The 19,732-nt window shown below is 40.6% G+C and overlaps 1 protein-coding gene across 1 annotated transcript; it reads right to left on the reverse strand.

The window, feature by feature from the left end:
- Positions 1-2,136: 2,136 nt before the first annotated feature.
- RLIM (ring finger protein, LIM domain interacting) lies at positions 2,137-5,910 on the reverse strand (the record flags this gene model as incomplete). The annotated part of the gene is made up of 1 exon (XM_053697058.1): positions 2,137-5,910. A coding segment is annotated over one exon (1,652 nt), but the record flags the coding sequence as incomplete, so codon positions are not given.
- Positions 5,911-19,732: the final 13,822 nt, after the last annotated feature.

The raw sequence follows: 19,732 nt of genomic DNA on the forward strand, positions 1-19,732 counted from the left end.
TTATCAATTTCCTTATACGACAGTTTCAGGAATGGGAAAAAAAAGCAAACAAAATAAGCCTCTGGAAACCAGAAGCAAAATGAAATAAAGACTTAAATAATGTCAAAAATCTGGCGCCAAGTAGGACGCCCACAACTGACAAAATATTTTTTGGCGCCAAGAATGTCTGCAACAAACACGAGCGTCATAGATGACGCAACTACGTGAAAACTCTCGGCACCAACTAAGACGCCGGAAATGACGTCAACAAACGTAATTCTCGCGCCAAAAAAGTCTTGCGCCAAGAATGACGCAATAAATTATAGCATTTTGCGCTCCCGCAAGCCTAACAGCAAGCAATTTAGAAAAGAGTCCATTTGAAAATTTCAGGTAAGAAAATATATATATTTTTTTTTTATATGCATTTCCCAAAATTAAACTGACAGTCTGCAAAAAGGAAATATACCGATTAACCTGAATCATGGCAAATATAAGTACAAAACATATTTAGAACTTTACATATAAAGTGCCAAACCATAGCTGAGAGTGTCTTAAATAAAAGAAAACATACTTACCAAAAGACACTCATCTACATAAAGTAGATAGCCAAACCAGTACTGAAACGAGAATCAGTAGAGGTAATTGTATATAAGGGTATATCGTCAATCTGAAAAGGGAGGTAGGAGATGAATCCCTACGACCGATAACAGAGAAACTATTAAATAGATCCCTGCTAGGATGACCATTGTATTCAATAGGTAATACTTCCTTCACATCCCTCTGTCATTCACTGCACTCCGAGAAGAACCGGGCTTCAGCATGCTGAGAAGCGCATATCAACGTAGAAATCTAGCACAAACTTACTTCACCACCTCCATGGGAGGCAAAGTTTGTAAAAACTGAATTGTGGGTGTGGGGGGTGTATTTATAGGCATTTTGAGGTTTGGGAAACTTTGCCCCTCCTGGTAGGAATCTATATCCCATACGTCACTAGCGTTGATTGTCCCTTTAAGTTCGGTGGAAGAGGGATAATAGTTTAGGGGTATTTTCCAGGGTTTGGGCTAAGCCCCTTTGTTTCAGTGAAGGGTCATAATGCTATGACAATGAAACAAAGACATTTTAGACATTTGGGCGATTCCAATTGAAGTATCAATTTAGGGAAAGCCCTTTCCTATTTAAGCATGCCTGTGCCCCTGTGCAGAAAGTGAGGTTAATTAAGACCTGGTTTAATAAGTTTGGTGAGGAGGAACTTGAGTGGCTTACACAATGCCCTGACCTCAATCCCATTAAACACCTTTGGGATGAGCTAGAATGCCGATTGCAAGCCAGAACTTCTTGTCCAACATCAGTGCCTGACCTCACAAAAGCTTATTTGGCTGAATGGAGAGACACCATACGACTATATTAATGCTCATGGATTTGGAAATGGGATGTCCAACAAGCTTGTGTGATGGTCAGGTGCCCACATACTTTTAAACCATAAAGTGTATGCAAATTTACACACATGCTTATCAAAAGGCGCCATAGTACTGCTACTAAAAAGGTAAAACTGGAAATTACATCTACTAGTCAGTCTTTAGGAGTCCTGCAGGTGGATTGCAATATATCATACTTGCGTCAACTCTGAAAAGAAAGGCTGCAGCAAGTTGTGAGAATAAAAACAATTTATGTAAGAACTTACCTGATAAATTCATTTATTTCATGGTGGCGAGAGTCCACAAGCCATTACATATAGGATACACACTCCTACTGGTAGGATTGTGTACCCCATATGTAACGGCTTGTGGACTTTCTACGCCTATAATATATAATATAGAAATTACCTAGCTGCTAATATTCCACTGGTATGCTGCATAACAAAAAGGTATAAGGAACTCTAATTACTAGCTTTAATACTGTCCACTTTACTACAGCAGACTGTCTCTGCCAGGAGAAGGGAAAAGGTTTAAAAAAAAAAAAAAAAAAATCGCATTAAGAACATATCTGAACCTCTACGAGTCCAAAATCATCTTAAATTTTAAAAATGTTGGTGATGATTTTGTATTTATTTTAATGTTAATATAGTTAGTAATGGTAGTACATACTGAAAATACTTTTTTATATATATCTTTTTGGGTACTCTTCCAAGCCAACTCACAGAAGAAGAAAAAAGCAGCATTTCTTAAAACATAATTTATTATTGTAAACAAACATATGTGCTTGATGCTTAAGTGTGTTTGATCTTAGGAATTTTGGAACTGGTAACTAATAGAAGGAGCATAATTTACACTTGAAATTGTAGATTGTTTTATTATTGTAAAATATTTGCAGTATTTTATGAATGATTCATGCAGTCATTTAATGCTACATTTACAGATTGCTAACATTTACATGCGTGCTATCGAAAAATGATCATATACTGCTTTAAATCTATGCAGCGGTACAAAGGGAAATGCCTATATAAAGCAAAGTTTATACAATGAAGTGTTTAAGTAGAAACTAAATAAGGTCAGCTTGGCATTGCTGATGAATAAAAGCATTGTTCTGTTCAGTTTTAAAACTTTTATTCCCATTTCAGGTTAGCAGCCTTATTTTCACACATATAGTAAAACATGAAATAAGCCCTGCTTCACAGTCAGACTAATCCAAATGGCAGCTGTGTATATGTAAAATAAGCATCTTATCAAAAGCAATTTTTTTGCTCTCTAAAACCATAACACATTATTACAAAAGGTGAAGGGAATACAGAGCTGCCACAAAAGCTTTACATTTTAAGTGATTTTTTTCTTTTATTTCAACAAGCATAAACATTTGTTATATTTCACAAGATAAATATCCCAAATTTAACTAAATCAGCACATTCTACAGTATGCCAGAAATTAGGCTTCTGACGTACCGATGAGGAAAATCTGATAGTGTCTTTATTTACAATATCCAAGGTGAAAATGAAGTCCGCACATCAATTTGTCAATTAGTTCACGGACTAAACCGGCTTATTTTACACTTTTTTTTTTACAGAATGTGTTCATTGTCTTTTCAGTGTTGGAAGGACCTGCTTAACCCCTTAAGCAAGTGTATTGTGGAAAAGTATCGTCATAAAAAAAAGTTTTTGAAGAATAAATTTTTTTTTTTTTAAACTTTTTTCACATAAAATAAAAATTTAAATGAACAGTTCACTATGCACTTCATGAAACCATATGAAGTATCCCATCCTCCTCTTACCAACTTATCTTAGGCCAAAGCTCATTTTTATATATGACCAAAGCTAGAAAAAAAAATGAATTTCATGCGTGGAAGCATAGTATTAAGTAGGGCTAGTGGAGCTGAAAAAATTTAATAGTATTTATTATTAAAAAAATAAAAGCAAAATGTAAGTTTCCCTGTGACTAAGGCAATAACTTATAAGTGCTTAGCACAAATTTTCTAGGCAGCTGATGCCACACAAATTTACAGCATTGTTGATTTGTTTATTTTTTTTATTTTTTAAAAAAGCTTGGTTAAGTATTTATGACAGAATTTTTAAAGTAATAAGTTAAATATATAAAGCCAGCCATAATATACAGGATCAAAGAAAATGGGAAAAAAAAAAAATGATCCTTCACTATAAATATCTACGTTACAAATACTAGCATCTACAAGGTCCTCTGTAGTGTGCTAGTAAGATTAACTAACACTAATGTTACAGAAACATGCCTCAGTCACACAGTGGTATGAGCTATGCTGGTCTAAGGCTTATTATTAAAATAGTGCAGAACACACGCATCTCAAGATGTGGGGGGGGGGGGGGGGGGAGACAATACATATGGATAACTTTTCCTATTTACAAATTCTGAACCAACTTCATGTTTTATCCAGCGATATGCAGATATCAAGATCTACAAGCATAAACAAAGCATAAAATGTACCATTGTATACGTAAGGCTACTCCTGTAACATAACAGATTTATTAAAAATATTGATGCCCAGAATGCACCAGCTTGCAAAGTCTAGAAGCTCCTTCAGCACAAGAGGTTCCAGCAGGATTCATTCCAGCACTGAAAGTTAAAATGAAAAGAAAAAAAAAAAGAAAACACTGAATGCACAACAAAGTCTCTCTCAATATTCTATAGGCCTTATTTCTTTAAAACACTTACATCTGTGAATTTTGGGGGAAATACGAGAGCAAAATATTTAATTGGGCAATTAAATCCAAGACAAAACCCTATTTTAAATACCACACAAAAAAGTGGTAATGAGAGTTTATTTGCCAAGGACTAAAGACACCAGTTGCTTAGCCACAAGTTTAGTATGAATTGTAGATTTACACAACACTTTCTCTGTTGCCTGAAACTAGCACAGCTCTGCGACAGATTGGACAAGTAGAATTTTCTGACAACCAACGGTCAATGCAGTGGACATGGTACTCATGAGAACAAGGCAGCTTACGCAGCTTATTCCCTTGTGTGTACTCCGTTATGCATACACTACAGGTTTTCAGGGCATCATTTTCACCAAAATTCCTAGTTGATAGGTTATCAATTTGTTCTTTGGTGAGGCCCCTAGGCTGATCATCATCATCCTCATTGAGAAGGAAGAACTGAGCGAGACTGAGGAAGGGCAATGATCCACTTTCCTCAAAGGTGACTGACCCTCTCCGACTGTCTCTTCTGGTTGCAGAGGCGCCATCACTAGATTCATCGTTCTCTACAGGGGCTGCAGGTTCTGGTTCTTCGGCAACAGATGGTGTTGGCTCTGTATCTGCATTGTTTAAGTTATCAGCACTCACTGTAGTTGGAGGAGATACAACTCCAGGAGCACTAGGATCTGCATCATTATCACTGTACATAAAATAGCTAAGCTCACCAAAACCAGTCATTATCTGCCGCAGCATTGTTTGAATGGCAACAGAAGTAGTCTCACTGAGGCCAGTGTTCAGGATCCTACGGATTGGAATTCTTATGGTACTGACATACGTTCTAACACCAGCACGTTCAGAGCGTGAGAAAGTGCGTCTAAAACCTCCCCTCTCACTTTCATAAGTGACAGTGTTATTTGGGGTCTGTGATCTGGAGCGTGTCCTATTTGCTATACTATCTCTCTGACGATATTCTCCAGGACGCACACGTCTAACTTGAAGGTCCAGAACAATAGTGGGTGGTCTTTGACTAGGACCAGTTGTTTCTCCTGTACTTGGGGTCTCAACTGGAAGGGACTGGGAATTACTTCTAGTCTCTGGGTTTAAGAGCTGTACCCCAGCTTGACTTTGTACTTCTGGTGTCCCAAGTGCTTGCTGCCTGGAAGTCACATGCTGCCTAGTTCTAGAACTTCCCTCTGTATCAGGTGATAAAGAATTGTTCTGGACTGGGGATACAGTCACATGTTGTCTAGTTCTAGAGCTCCCTTCTGCTTCTCCACTCATGGAAGCATCTGTAACAGTCTGTGGGGCAGTATATGGAGCCCTTCGAGTCAGGGGCTCAGGGATTGTGTTAATAGGTGACCTGCTTCTATCAGGCCTACTCCGTGTTCGCCTTTGATCTGGACTTCTGCTTCTTGCCCTTCTATGTCCTCTCTGAGAAACAGGTTCCTCAACAGTTAATTCTTCAGCCCTTGGAGCTGGTGTCACAGTCTCACTGTCACTGCTAACCTCCATTTCTTCAACACCAGTTGATTCTGTGGACTGTTCACTTTGGGGTTGGTTTTGGTTTGCATTACGATTGACATTAATTTCCAAACTAAACCTGAAATCGCCACTACTGGGGTTTGTTCTGCTCACAGCCCTCCAAGACTGGTTTCCTCTCTGCCCACTTCTTGTTGTGTTTCCAGTCTGACGCACTGAATTTAACCAGTCTATTATAGAATCTCCATTGGAAGGGTCTTCTGGGGAGTCTCCACCTGTTGATGCTGATGCACCTAACAATAAAACAAAAAATATTAAAAAACATAGAAGCAAAAAAACAATCCAATGTAGTGCTACTACATAGATTAATTTATACAAAATTAGTAAAGACTAATTTGAAACCTTGCACAATCAACACACTTTTTAAAAATGAAAAATTGTGAATAAGAGAAAAAATATTGGGAAAAAACTTCAGAGAAAATATCTAGTAAGCACAGGGTATTTTATGTTCCTATTACTTAAATTCCATTGCCATTTCATATATCTCAACATTTGCAATGTATTACAGCAAAGGGGTTAAGGGTACTTAGACCAAAAACTTTCCCTCTAAGTAATGCATACAAAAACTTAAAAATGGACATGAAACAAAATTTCTTTCATGAGCCAAATAAAGTATACAATTAAAAAAAACATAATTTATGTAAGAACTTACCTGATAAATTCATTTCTTTCATATTAGCAAGAGTCCATGAGCTAGTGACGTATGGGATATACATTCCTACCAGGAGGGGCAAAGTTTCCCAAACCTCAAAATGCCTATAAATACACCCCTCACCACACCCACAATTCAGTTTAACGAATAGCCAAGAAGTGGGGTGATAAAAAAGTGCGAAAGCATATAAAATAAGGAATTGGAATAATTGTGCTTTATACAAAATCATAACCACCACAAAAAAAGGGCGGGCCTCATGGACTCTTGCTAATATGAAAGAAATGAATTTATCAGGTAAGTTCTTACATAAATTATGTTTTCTTTCATGTAATTAGCAAGAGTCCATGAGCTAGTGACGTATGGGATAATGACTACCCAAGATGTGGATCTTTCCACACAAGAGTCACTAGAGAGGGAGGGATAAAATAAAGACAGCCAATTCCTGCTGAAAATAATCCACACCCAAAATAAAGTTTAACGAAAAACATAAGCAGAAGATTCAAACTGAAACCGCTGCCTGAAGTACTTTTCTACCAAAAACTGCTTCAGAAGAAGAAAATACATCAAAATGGTAGAATTTAGTAAAAGTATGCAAAGAGGACCAAGTTGCTACTTTGCAGATCTGGTCAACCGAAGCTTCATTCCTAAACGCCCAGGAAGTAGAAACTGACCTAGTAGAATGAGCTGTAATTCTCTGAGGCGGAGTTTTACCCGACTCAACATAGGCAAGATGAATAAAAGATTTCAACCAAGATGCCAAAGAAATGGCAGAAGCTTTCTGGCCTTTTCTAGAACCGGAAAAGATAACAAATAGACTAGAAGTCTTACGAAAAGATTTCGTAGCTTCAACATAATATTTCAAAGCTCTAACATCCAAAGAATGCAACGATTTCTCCTTAGAATTCTTAGGATTAGGACATAATGAAGGAACCACAATTTCTCTACTAATGTTGTTGGAATTCACAACTTTAGGTAAAAATTCAAAAGAAGTTCGCAACACCGCCTTATCCTGATGAAGAATCAGAAAAGGAGACTCACAAGAAAGAGCAGATAATTCAGAAACTCTTCTGGCAGAAGAGATGGCCAAAAGGAACAAAACTTTCCAAGAAAGTAATTTAATATCCAATGAATGCATAGGTTCAAATGGAGGAGCTTGAAGAGCCCCCAGAACCAAATTCAAACTCCAAGGAGGAGAAATTGACTTAATGACAGGCTTTATACGAACCAAAGCTTGTACAAAACAATGAATATCAGGAAGAATAGCAATCTTTCTGTGAAAAAGAACAGAAAGAGCAGAGATTTGACCTTTCAAGGAACTTGCGGACAAACCCTTATCTAAACCATCCCGAAGAAATTGTAATATTCTCGGTATTCTAAAAGAATGCCAAGAAAAATGATGAGAAAGACACCAAGAAATATAAGTCTTCCAGACTCTATAATATATCTCTCTGGATACAGATTTACGAGCCTGTAACATAGTATTAATCACAGAGTCAGAGAAACCTCTTTGACCAAGAATCAAGCGTTCAATCTCTATACCTTTAAATTTAAGGATTTCAGATCCTGATGGAAAAAAGGACCTTGAGACAAAAGGTCTGGTCTTAACGGAAGAGTCCACGGTTGGCAAGAGGCCATCCGGACAGGATCCGCATACCAAAACCTGTGAGGCCATGCAGGAGCTACCAGCAGAACAAACGAGCATTCCTTCAGAATCTTGGAGATTACTCTTGGAAGAAGAACTAGAGGCGGAAAGATATAGGCAGGATGATACTTCCAAGGAAGTGAAAATGCATCCACTGCCTCCGCCTGAGGATCCCGGGATCTGGACAGATACCTGGGAAGTTTCTTGTTTAGATGAGAAGCCATCAGATTTATTTCTGGAAGTTCCCACATTTGAACAATCTGAAGAAATACCTCTGGGTGAAGAGACCATTCGCCCGGATGCAACGTTTGGCGACTGAGATAATCCGCTTTCCAATTGTCCATACCTGGGATAAAAACCGCAGAGATTAGACAGGAGCTGGATTCCGCCCAAACCAAAATTCGAGATACTTCTTTCATAGCCAGAGGACTGTGAGTCCCTCCTTGATGATTGATGTATGCCATAGTTGTGATATTATCTTATCTGAAAACAATGAACAACTCTCTCTTCAGAAGAGGCCAAGACTGAAGAGCTCTGAAAATTGCACGGAGTTCCAAAATATTGATCGGAAATCTCACCTCCTGAGATTCCCAAACCCCTTGTGCCGTCAGATACCCCCACACAGCTCCCCAACCTGTAAGACTTGTATCTGTTGAGATTATAGTCCAGGTCGGAAGAACAAAGAAGCCCCCTGAACTAAACAATGGTGATCTGTCCACCATGTCAGAGAGTGTCGTAAAATCGGTTTAAAGATATTAATTGAGATATCTTTGAGTAATCCCTGCACCATTGGTTCAGCATACAGAGCTGAAGAGGTCGCATGTGAAAACGAGCAAAGGAGATCGCATCTGATGCGGCAGTCCTAAGACCCAACATTTCCATGCATAAGGCTACCAAAGGGAATGATTGTGACTGAAGGTTTTGACAAGCTGATATCAATGTTAAACTTCTCTTGTCTGACAAGGACAGAGTCATAGACACTGAATTTATCTAGAAACCTAAAAAGGTTACCCTTGTCTGAGGAATCAATGAACTGATTGGTAAATTGATCCTCCAACCATGAACTTGAAGAAACAACACAAGTCGATTCGTATGAGATTCTTCGAAAATGAGAAGACTGAGCAAGTACCAAGATATCGTCCAAATAAGGAAATACCAAAACCCTATTCTCTGATTACAGAAAGAGGGGCACCGAGAACCTTTGAAAAAAATTCTTGGAACTGAGGCTAGGCCAAACAGTAGAGCCACAAAACTGGTAATGCTTGTCTAAAAAGAGAATCTCAGACACTAAAAGTGATCTGGATGAATCGGAATATGCAGATACACATCCTGTAAATCTATTGTAGACATATAATGCCCTTGCTAAACAAAAGGCAGGATAGTCCTACAGTAACCATCTTGAATGTTGGTATCCTAACATAACGATTCAATAATGATAGATCCAGAACTGGTCTGAAGGAATTGACCTTCTTTGGTACAATGAAGAGATAAAATAAAACCCCAGCCCCTGTTCCAGAACTGGAACTGGCATAAATACTCCAGCCAACTCTAGATCTGAAACACATTTCAGAAATGCTGAGCCTTGCTGTGTCAACTGGGATACGGGAAAGAAAAGAATCTCTTAGCAGGAGATCTTAACTTGAAGCCAATTCTGTACCTTTCTGAAACAATGTTTCTGAAACCAGAGATTAAGAACTGAATTGATCCAAATTTCTTTGAAGAAAACGTAATCTGCCCCATACCAGCTGAGCTGGAATAAGGGCCGCACCTTCATAGATACTTAGGAGCTGGCTATAGGTTTCTATAAGGCTTGGATATATTCCAAACTGGAAATAGTTTCCAAACTGATACCGCTCCTGAGGATGAAGGATCAGGCTTTTGTTCCTTGTTGTGAGGAAAGGAACGAAATGATTATTTACCCTGGAAAGAAAGGGAAAGCAAAGTTGACTTAGAAGACAAGTCAGCATTCCAAGTTTAATCCATAAAGCTTTTCTAGCTAAAATAGCTAGAGACATATACCTGACATCAACTCTAATGATATCAAAAGATGGTATCACCAATAAAATTATTAGCATGTTATAGAATAATAATAATGCTATAAAAACAGAATTTATGTTTACCTGATAAATTACTTTCTCCAACGGTGTGTCCGGTCCACGGCGTCATCCTTACTTGTGGGATATTCTCCTCCCCAACAGGAAATGGCAAAGAGCCCAGCAAAGCTGGTCACATGATCCCTCCTAGGCTCCGCCTACCCCAGTCATTCGACCGACGTTAAGGAGGAATATTTGCATAGGAGAAACCATATGGTACCGTGGTGACTGTAGTTAAAGAAAATAAATTATCAGACCTGATTAAAAAAACCAGGGCGGGCCGTGGACCGGACACACCGTTGGAGAAAGTAATTTATCAGGTAAACATAAATTCTGTTTTCTCCAACATAGGTGTGTCCGGTCCACGGCGTCATCCTTACTTGTGGGAACCAATACCAAAGCTTTAGGACACGGATGAAGGGAGGGAGCAAATCAGGTCACCTAAATGGAAGGCACCACGGCTTGCAAAACCTTTCTCCCAAAAATAGCCTCAGAAGAAGCAAAAGTATCAAACTTGTAAAATTTGGTAAAAGTGTGCAGTGAAGACCAAGTCGCTGCCCTACATATCTGATCAACAGAAGCCTCGTTCTTGAAGGCCCATGTGGAAGCCACAGCCCTAGTGGAATGAGCCGTGATTCTTTCGGGAGGCTGCCGTCCGGCAGTCTCGTAAGCCAATCTGATGATGCTTTTAATCCAAAAAGAGAGAGAGGTAGAAGTTGCTTTTTGACCTCTCCTTTTACCAGAATAAACAACAAACAAGGAAGATGTTTGTCTAAAATCCTTTGTAGCATCTAAATAGAATTTTAGAGCGCGAACAACATCCAAATTGTGCAACAAACGTTCCTTCTTTGAAACTGGTTTCGGACACAGAGAAGGTACGATAATCTCCTGGTTAATGTTTTTGTTAGAAACAACTTTTGGAAGAAAACCAGGTTTAGTACGTAAAACCACCTTATCTGCATGGAACACCAGATAAGGAGGAGAACACTGCAGAGCAGATAATTCTGAAACTCTTCTAGCAGAAGAAATTGCAACTAAAAACAAAACTTTCCAAGATAATAACTTAATATCAACGGAATGCAAGGGTTCAAACGGAACCCCCTGAAGAACTGAAAGAACTAAATTGAGACTCCAAGGAGGAGTCAAAGGTTTGTAAACAGGCTTAATTCTAACCAGAGCCTGAACAAAGGCTTGAACATCTGGCACAGCGGCCAGCTTTTTGTGAAGTAACACAGACAAGGCAGAAATCTGTCCCTTCAGGGAACTTGCAGATAATCCTTTTTCCAATCCTTCTTGAAGGAAGGATAGAATCCTAGGAATCTTAACCTTGTCCCAAGGGAATCCTTTATATTCACACCAACAGATATATTTTTTCCAAATTTTGTGGTAAATCTTTCTAGTTACAGGCTTTCTGGCCTGAACAAGAGTATCGATAACAGAATCTGAGAATCCTCGCTTCGATAAGATCAAGCGTTCAATCTCCAAGCAGTCAGCTGGAGTGAAACCAGATTCGGATGTTCGAACGGACCCTGAACAAGAAGGTCTCGTCTCAAAGGTAGCTTCCAAGGAGGAGCCGATGACATATTCACCAGATCTGCGTACCAAGTCCTGCGTGGCCACGCAGGAGCTATCAAGATCACCGACGCCCTCTCCTGATTGATCCTGGCTACCAGCCTGGGGATGAGAGGAAACGGCGGGAACACATAAGCTAGTTTGAAGGTCCAAGGTGCTACTAGTGCATCCACTAGAGCCGCCTTGGGATCCCTGGATCTGGACCCGTAGCAAGGAACTTTGAAGTTCTGACGAGAGGCCATCAGATCCATGTCTGGAATGCCCCACCGCTGAGTGACTTGGGCAGATTTCCGGATGGAGTTCCCACTCCCCCGGATGCAATGTCTGACGACTCAGAAAATCCGCTTCCCAATTTTCCACTCCTGGGATGTGGATAGCAGACAGGTGGCAGGAGTGAGACTCCGCCCATAGAATGATTTTGGTCACTTCTTCCATCGCCAGGGAACTCCTTGTTCCCCCCTGATGGTTGATGTACGCAACAGTTGTCATGTTGTCTGATTGAAACCGTATGAACTTGGCCCTCGCTAGCTGAGGCCAAGCCTTGAGAGCATTGAATATCGCTCTCAGTTCCAGAATATTTATCGGTAGAAGAGATTCTTCCCGAGACCAAAGACCCTGAGCTTTCAGGGATCCCCAGACCGCGCCCCAGCCCATCAGACTGGCGTCGGTCGTGACAATGACCCACTCTGGTCTGCGGAATGTCATCCCTCGTGACAGGTTGTCCAGGGACAGCCACCAACGGAGTGAGTCTCTGGTCCTCTGATTTACTTGTATCTTCGGAGACAAGTCTGTATAGTCCCCATTCCACTGACTGAGCATGCACAGTTGTAATGGTCTTAGATGAATGCGTGCAAAAGGAACTATGTCCATTGCCGCTACCATCAACCCGATCACTTCCATGCACTGAGCTATGGAAGGAAGAGGAACGGAATGGAGTATCCGACAAGAGTCTAGAAGTTTTGTTTTTCTGGCCTCTGTCAGAAAAATCCTCATTTCTAAGGAGTCTATTATTGTTCCCAAGAAGGGAACCCTTGTCGACGGAGATAGAGAACTCTTTTCCACGTTCACTTTCCATCCGTGAGATCTGAGAAAGGCCAGGACAATGTCCGTGTGAGCCTTTGCTTGAGGAAGGGACGACGCTTGAATCAGAATGTCGTCCAAGTAAGGTACTACAGCAATGCCCCTTGGTCTTAGCACAGCTAGAAGGGACCCTAGTACCTTTGTGAAAATCCTTGGAGCAGTGGCTAATCCGAAAGGAAGCGCCACGAACTGGTAATGTTTGTCCAGGAATGCGAACCTCAGGAACCGATGATGTTCCTTGTGGATAGGAATATGTAGATACGCATCCTTTAAATCCACCGTGGTCATGAATTGACCTTCCTGGATGGAAGGAAGAATAGTTCGAATGGTTTCCATCTTGAACGATGGAACCTTGAGAAACTTGTTTAAGATCTTGAGATCTAAGATTGGTCTGAACGTTCCCTCTTTTTTGGGAACTATAAACAGATTGGAGTAGAACCCCATCCCTTGTTCTCTTAATGGAACGGGATGAATCACTCCCATTTTTAACAGGTCTTCTACACAATGTAAGAATGCCTGTCTTTTTATGTGGTCTGAAGACAACTGAGACCTGTGGAACCTCCCCCTTGGGGGAAGTCCCTTGAATTCCAGAAGATAACCTTGGGAGACTATTTCTAGCGCCCAAGGATCCAGAACATCTCTTGCCCAAGCCTGAGCGAAGAGAGAGAGTCTGCCCCCCACCAGATCCGGTCCCGGATCGGGGGCCAACATTTCATGCTGTCTTGGTAGCAGGTTTCTTGGCCTGCTTTCCCTTGTTCCAGCCTTGCATTGGTCTCCAAGCTGGCTTGGCTTGAGAAGTATTACCCTCTTGCTTAGAGGACGTAGCACTTTGGGCTGGTCCGTTTCTACGAAAGGGACGAAAATTAGGTTTATTTTTTGTCTTGAAAGGCCGATCCTGAGGAAGGGCGTGGCCCTTACCCCCAGTGATATCCGAGATAATCTCTTTCAAGTCAGGGCCAAACAGCGTTTTCCCCTTGAAAGGAATGTTAAGTAGCTTGTTCTTGGAAGACGCATCAGCCGACCAAGATTTCAACCAAAGCGCTCTGCGCGCCACAATAGCAAACCCAGAATTCTTAGCCGCTAACCTAGCCAATTGCAAAGTGGCGTCTAGGGTGAAAGAATTAGCCAATTTGAGAGCATTGATTCTGTCCTTAATCTCCTCATAAGGAGGAGAATCACTGTCGACCGCCTTTATCAGCTCATCGAACCAGAAACATGCGGCTGTAGCGACAGGGACAATGCATGAAATTGGTTGTAGAAGGTAACCCTGCTGAACAAACATCTTTTTAAGCAAACCTTCTAATTTTTTATCCATAGGATCTTTGAAAGCACAACTATCCTCTATGGGTATAGTGGTGCGTTTGTTTAAAGTGGAAACCGCTCCCTCGACCTTGGGGACTGTCTGCCATAAGTCCTTTCTGGGGTCGACCATAGGAAACAATTTTTTAAATATGGGGGGAGGGACGAAAGGAATACCGGGCCTTTCCCATTCTTTATTAACAATGTCCGCCACCCGCTTGGGTATAGGAAAAGCTTCTGGGAGCCCCGGCACCTCTAGGAACTTGTCCATTTTACATAGTTTCTCTGGGATGACCAACTTGTCACAATCATCCAGAGTGGATAATACCTCCTTAAGCAGAATGCGGAGATGTTCCAACTTAAATTTAAATGCAATCACATCAGGTTCAGCTTGTTGAGAAATGTTCCCTGAATCAGTAATTTCTCCCTCAGACAAAACCTCCCTGGCCCCATCAGACTGAGTTAGGGGCCCTTCAGAAATATTAATATCAGCGTCGTCATGCTCTTCAGTATCTAAAACAGAGCAGTCGCGCTTACGCTGATAAGTGTTCATTTTGGCTAAAATGTTTTTGACAGAATTATCCATTACAGCCGTTAATTGTTGCATAGTAAGGAGTATTGGCGCGCTAGATGTACTAGGGGCCTCCTGAGTGGGCAAGACTCGTGTAGACGAAGGAGGGAATGATGCAGTACCATGCTTACTCCCCTCACTTGAGGAATCATCTTGGGCATCATTGTCATTGTCACATAAATCACATTTATTTAAATGAATAGGAATTCTGGCTTCCCCACATTCAGAACACAGTCTATCTGGTAGTTCAGACATGTTAAACAGGCATAAACTTGATAACAAGTACAAAAAACGTTTTAAAATAAAACCGTTACTGTCACTTTAAATTTTAAACTGAACACACTTTATTACTGCAAATGCGAAAAAACATGAAGGAATTGTTCAAAATTTACCAAATTTTCACCACAGTGTCTTAAAGCCTTAAAAGTATTGCACACCAAATTTGGAAGCTTTAACCCTTAAAATAACGGAACCGGAGCCGTTTTGAACTTTAACCCCTTTACAGTCCCTGGTATCTGCTTTGCTGAGACCCAACCAAGCCCCAAGGGGAATACGATACCAAATGACGCCTTCAGAAAGTCTTTTCTAAGTATCAGAGCTCCTCTCACATGCGACTGCATGCCATGCCTCTCAAAAACAAGTGCGCAACACCGGCGCGAAAATGAGGCTCTGCCTATGCTTTGGGAAAGCCCCTAAAGAATAAGGTGTCTAAAACAGTGCCTGCCGTTATTATTATATCAAAATACCCAGATAAAATGATTCCTCAAGGCTAAATATGTGTTAATAATCAATCGATTTAGCCCAAAAAAAGTCTACAGTCTTAATAAGCCCTTTTTGAAGCCCTTATTTACAATCGTAATAAACATGGCTTACCGGATCCCAGAGGGAAAATGACAGCTTCCAGCATTACATCGTCTTGTTAGAATGTGTCATACCTCAAGCAGCAAGAGACTGCTCACTGTTCCCCCAACTGAAGTTAATTGCTCTCAACAGTCCTGTGTGGAACAGCCATGGATTTTAGTGACGGTTGCTAAAATCATTTTCCTCATACAAACAGAAATCTTCATCTCTTTTCTGTTTCTGAGTAAATAGTACATACCAGCACTATTTCAAAATAACAAACTCTTGATTGAATAATAAAAACTACAGTTAAACACTAAAAAACTCTAAGCCATCTCCGTGGAGATGTTGCCTGTACAACGGCAAAGAGAATGACTGGGGTAGGCGGAGCCTAGGAGGGATCATGTGACCAGCTTTGCTGGGCTCTTTGCCATTTCCTGTTGGGGAGGAGAATATCCCACAAGTAAGGATGACGCCGTGGACCGGACACACCTATGTTGGAGAAATTATGATCTGTTACTTGTTGCGCTAAAGCTTCTAACCAAAAAGTTGAAGCTGCAGCAACATCCGCTAAAAATATAGCAGGTCTAAGAAGATTACCTGAACATAAGTAAGCTTTTCTTAGAAAAGATTCAATTTTCCTATCTAAAGGATCCTTAAATGAAGTACTATCTGCCATAGGAATAGTAGTACATTAGCAGGAGTAGAGACAGCCCCATAACCTTAGGGATTTTTGTCCCAAAAAACTCTAATCTGTCAGATGGCACAGGATATAATTTGCTTAAACGTCTAGAAGGAGTAAATAAATTACCCAAATTATTCCATTCCCTGGAAATTACTTCAGAAATAGCATCAGGGAGATAAAACACTTCTGGAATAACTACAGGAGATTTAAAAACCTTATTTAAACGTTTACATTTAGTATCAAGAGGACCAGAATCCTCTATTTCTAATGCAAATAACACTTCTTTAAGTAAAGAATGAATAAATTCCATCTTGAACAAATACAAAGATTTATCAGCATCAACCTCTGAGACAGAAACCTCTGAACCAGAAGAACCATTATCAGTATCAGAATGATGATGTTCATTTAAAAATTCATCTGAAAAAAAGAGAAGTTTTAAAAGACTTTTATGTATACTAGAAGGAGAAATAACAGACATAGCCTTCTTAATGGATTTAAAAAATAAAATCTCTTATGTTATCAGGAACACTCTGAAAATTAGATGTTGACGGACAGCAACAGGTAATGTAACAGTACTAAAGGAAATTTTATCTGCATTAATAAGTTTGACATGACATGCAATACAAATAACAGCTGGAGAAAACAGATACCAAAAGTTTATAGCAGACTTAGCTTGGTAGCTCCAGCACTGTGCAGTGATTTTCCTGTAGTATCTTCTGACTCAGTTGCAACGTGGAACATCTTGCAATATGTAAAAGAAAAAAACAACATATAAAGCAAAATTGATCAAATTCCTTAAATGACAGTTTCAGGAATGGGAAAAAAATGCCAGTGAACAAGCTTCTAGCAACCAGAAGCAATAAATAATGAGACTTAAATAATGTGGAGACAAAAATGACGCCCATATTTTTTAGCGCCAAAAAAAGACGCCCACATTATTTGGCGCCTAAATGCTTTTTGCGCCAAAAATGACGCCACATCCGGAACGCCGACATCTTTGACGCAAAATAACGTCAAAAAATGACGCAACTTCCGGCGACACGTATGACGCCGGAAACGGAAAAGAATTTTTGCGCCAAAAAAGTCCGCGCCAAGAATGACGCAATAAAATGAAGCATTTTCAGCCCCCGCGAGCCTAACAGCCCACAGGGAAAAAAGTCAAATTTTTGAGGTAAGAAAAAATATGATAATTCAATGCATAATCCCAAATATGAAACTGACTGTCTGGAAATAAGGAAAGTTGAACATTCTGAGTCAAGGCAAATAAATGTTTGAATACATATATTTAGAACTTTATAAATAAAGTGCCCAACCATAGCTTAGAGTGTCACAGAAAATAAGACTTACTTACCCCAGGACACTCATCTACATGTTTGTAGAAAGCCAAACCAGTACTGAAACGAGAATCAGTAGAGGAAATGGTAAATATAAGAGTATATCGTCGATCTGAAAAGGGAGGTAAGAGATGAATCTCTACGACCGATAACAGAGAACCTTATGAAATAGACCCCGTAGAAGGAGATCACTGCATTCAATAGGCAATACTCTCTTCACATCCCTCTGACATTCACTGCACGCTGAGAGGAAAACCGGGCTCCAACTTGCTGCGGAGCGCATATCAACGTAGAATCTAGCACAAACTTACTTCACCACCTCCCTTGGAGGCAAAGTTTGTAAAACTGATTTGTGGGTGTGGTGAGGGGTGTATTTATAGGCATTTTAAGGTTTGGGAAACTTTGCCCCTCCTGGTAGGAATGTATATCCCATACGTCACTAGCTCATGGACTCTTGTTAATTACATGAAAGAAAAGGGCCTTGTGACAGAAGGTCTGGTCTTAACGGAAGAGTCCACGGTTGGCAAGAGGCCATCCGGACAAGATCCGCATACCAAAACCTGTGAGGCCATGCCGGAGCTACCAGCAGAACAAACAAGCATTCCTTCAGAATCTTGGAGATTACTCTTGGAAGAAGAACTAGAGGCGGAAAGATATAGGCAGGATGATACTTCCAAGGAAGTGATAATGCATCCACTGCCTCCGCCTGAGGATCCCGGGATCTGGACAGATACCTGGGAAGTTTCTTGTTTAGATGGGACGCCATCAGATCTATTTCTGGAAGTTCCCACATTTGAACAATCTGAAGAAATACCTCTGGGTGAAGAGACCATTCGCCCGGATGCAACGTTTGGCGACTGAGATAATCCGCTTCCCAATTGTCTACACCTGGGATATGAACCGCAGAGATTAGACAGGAGCTGGATTCCGCCCAAACCAAAATTCGAGATACTTCTTTCATAGCCAGAGGACTGTGAGTCCCTCCTTGATGATTGATGTATGCCACAGTTGTGACATTGTCTGTCTGAAAACAAATGAACGATTCTCTCTTCAGAAGAGGCCAAAACTGAAGAGCTCTGAAAATTGCACGGAGTTCCAAAATATTGATCGGTAATCTCACCTCCTGAGATTCCCAAACTCCTTGTGCCGTCAGAGATCCCCACACAGCTCCCCAACCTGTGAGACTTGCATCTGTTGAAATTACAGTCCAGGTCGGAAGCACAAAAGAAGCCCCCTGAATTAAACGATGGTGATCTGTCCACCATGTTAGAGAGTGTCGAACAATCGGTTTTAAAGATATTAATTGAGATATCTTCGTGTAATCCTTGCACCATTGCTTCAGCATACAGAGCTGAAGAGGTCGCATGTGAAAACGAGCAAAGGGGATCGCGTCCGATGCAGCAGTCATAAGACCTAGAATTTCCATGCATAAGGCTACCGAAGGGAATGATTGTGACTGAAGGTTTCGACAAGCTGTAATCAACTTTAGACGTCTCTTGTCTGTTAAAGACAGAGTCATGGACACTGAATCCATCTGGAAACCCAGAAAGGTTACCCTTGTCTGAGGAATCAAAGAACTTTTTGGTAAATTGATCCTCCAACTATGATCTTGAAGAAACAACACAAGTCGATTCGTATGAGATTCTGCTAAATGTAAAGACTGAGCAAGTACCAAGATATCGTCCAAATAAGGAAATACCACAATACCCTGTTCTCTGATTACAGACAGCAGGGCACCGAGAACCTTTGTAAAAATTCTTGGAGCTGTAGCTAGGCCAAACGGCAGAGCCACAAACTGGTAATGCTTGTCCAGAAACGAGAATCTCAGGAACTGATAATGATCTGGATGAATCGGAATATGCAGATATGCATCCTGTAAATCTATTGTGGACATATAATTCCCTTGCTGAACAAAAGGTAAGATAGTCCTTACAGTTACCATCTTGAACGTTGGTATCCTTACATAACGATTCAATATTTTTAGATCCAGAACTGGTCTGAAAGAATTCTCCTTCTTTGGTACAATGAAGAGATTTGAATAAAACCCCATCCCCTGTTCCGGAACTGGCATAATTACTCCAGTCAACTCTAGATCTGAAACACATTTCAGAAATGCTTGAGCTTTTACTGGATTTACTGGGACACGGGAAAGAAAAAATCTCTTTGCAGGAGGTCTCAACTTGAAACCAATTCTGTACCCTTCTGAAACAATGCTCTGAATCCAAAGATTGAACAGAATTGATCCAAATTTCCTTGAAAAAAACGTAACCTGCCCCCTACCAGCTGAGCTGGAATGAGGGCCGCACCTTCATGTGGACTTAGAAGCAGGCTTTGCCTTTCTAGCTGGCTT

This window comes from Bombina bombina, unplaced genomic scaffold, assembly GCF_027579735.1.
Source record: "Bombina bombina isolate aBomBom1 unplaced genomic scaffold, aBomBom1.pri scaffold_1292, whole genome shotgun sequence".
Lineage (NCBI taxonomy): Eukaryota > Metazoa > Chordata > Amphibia > Anura > Bombinatoridae > Bombina > Bombina bombina.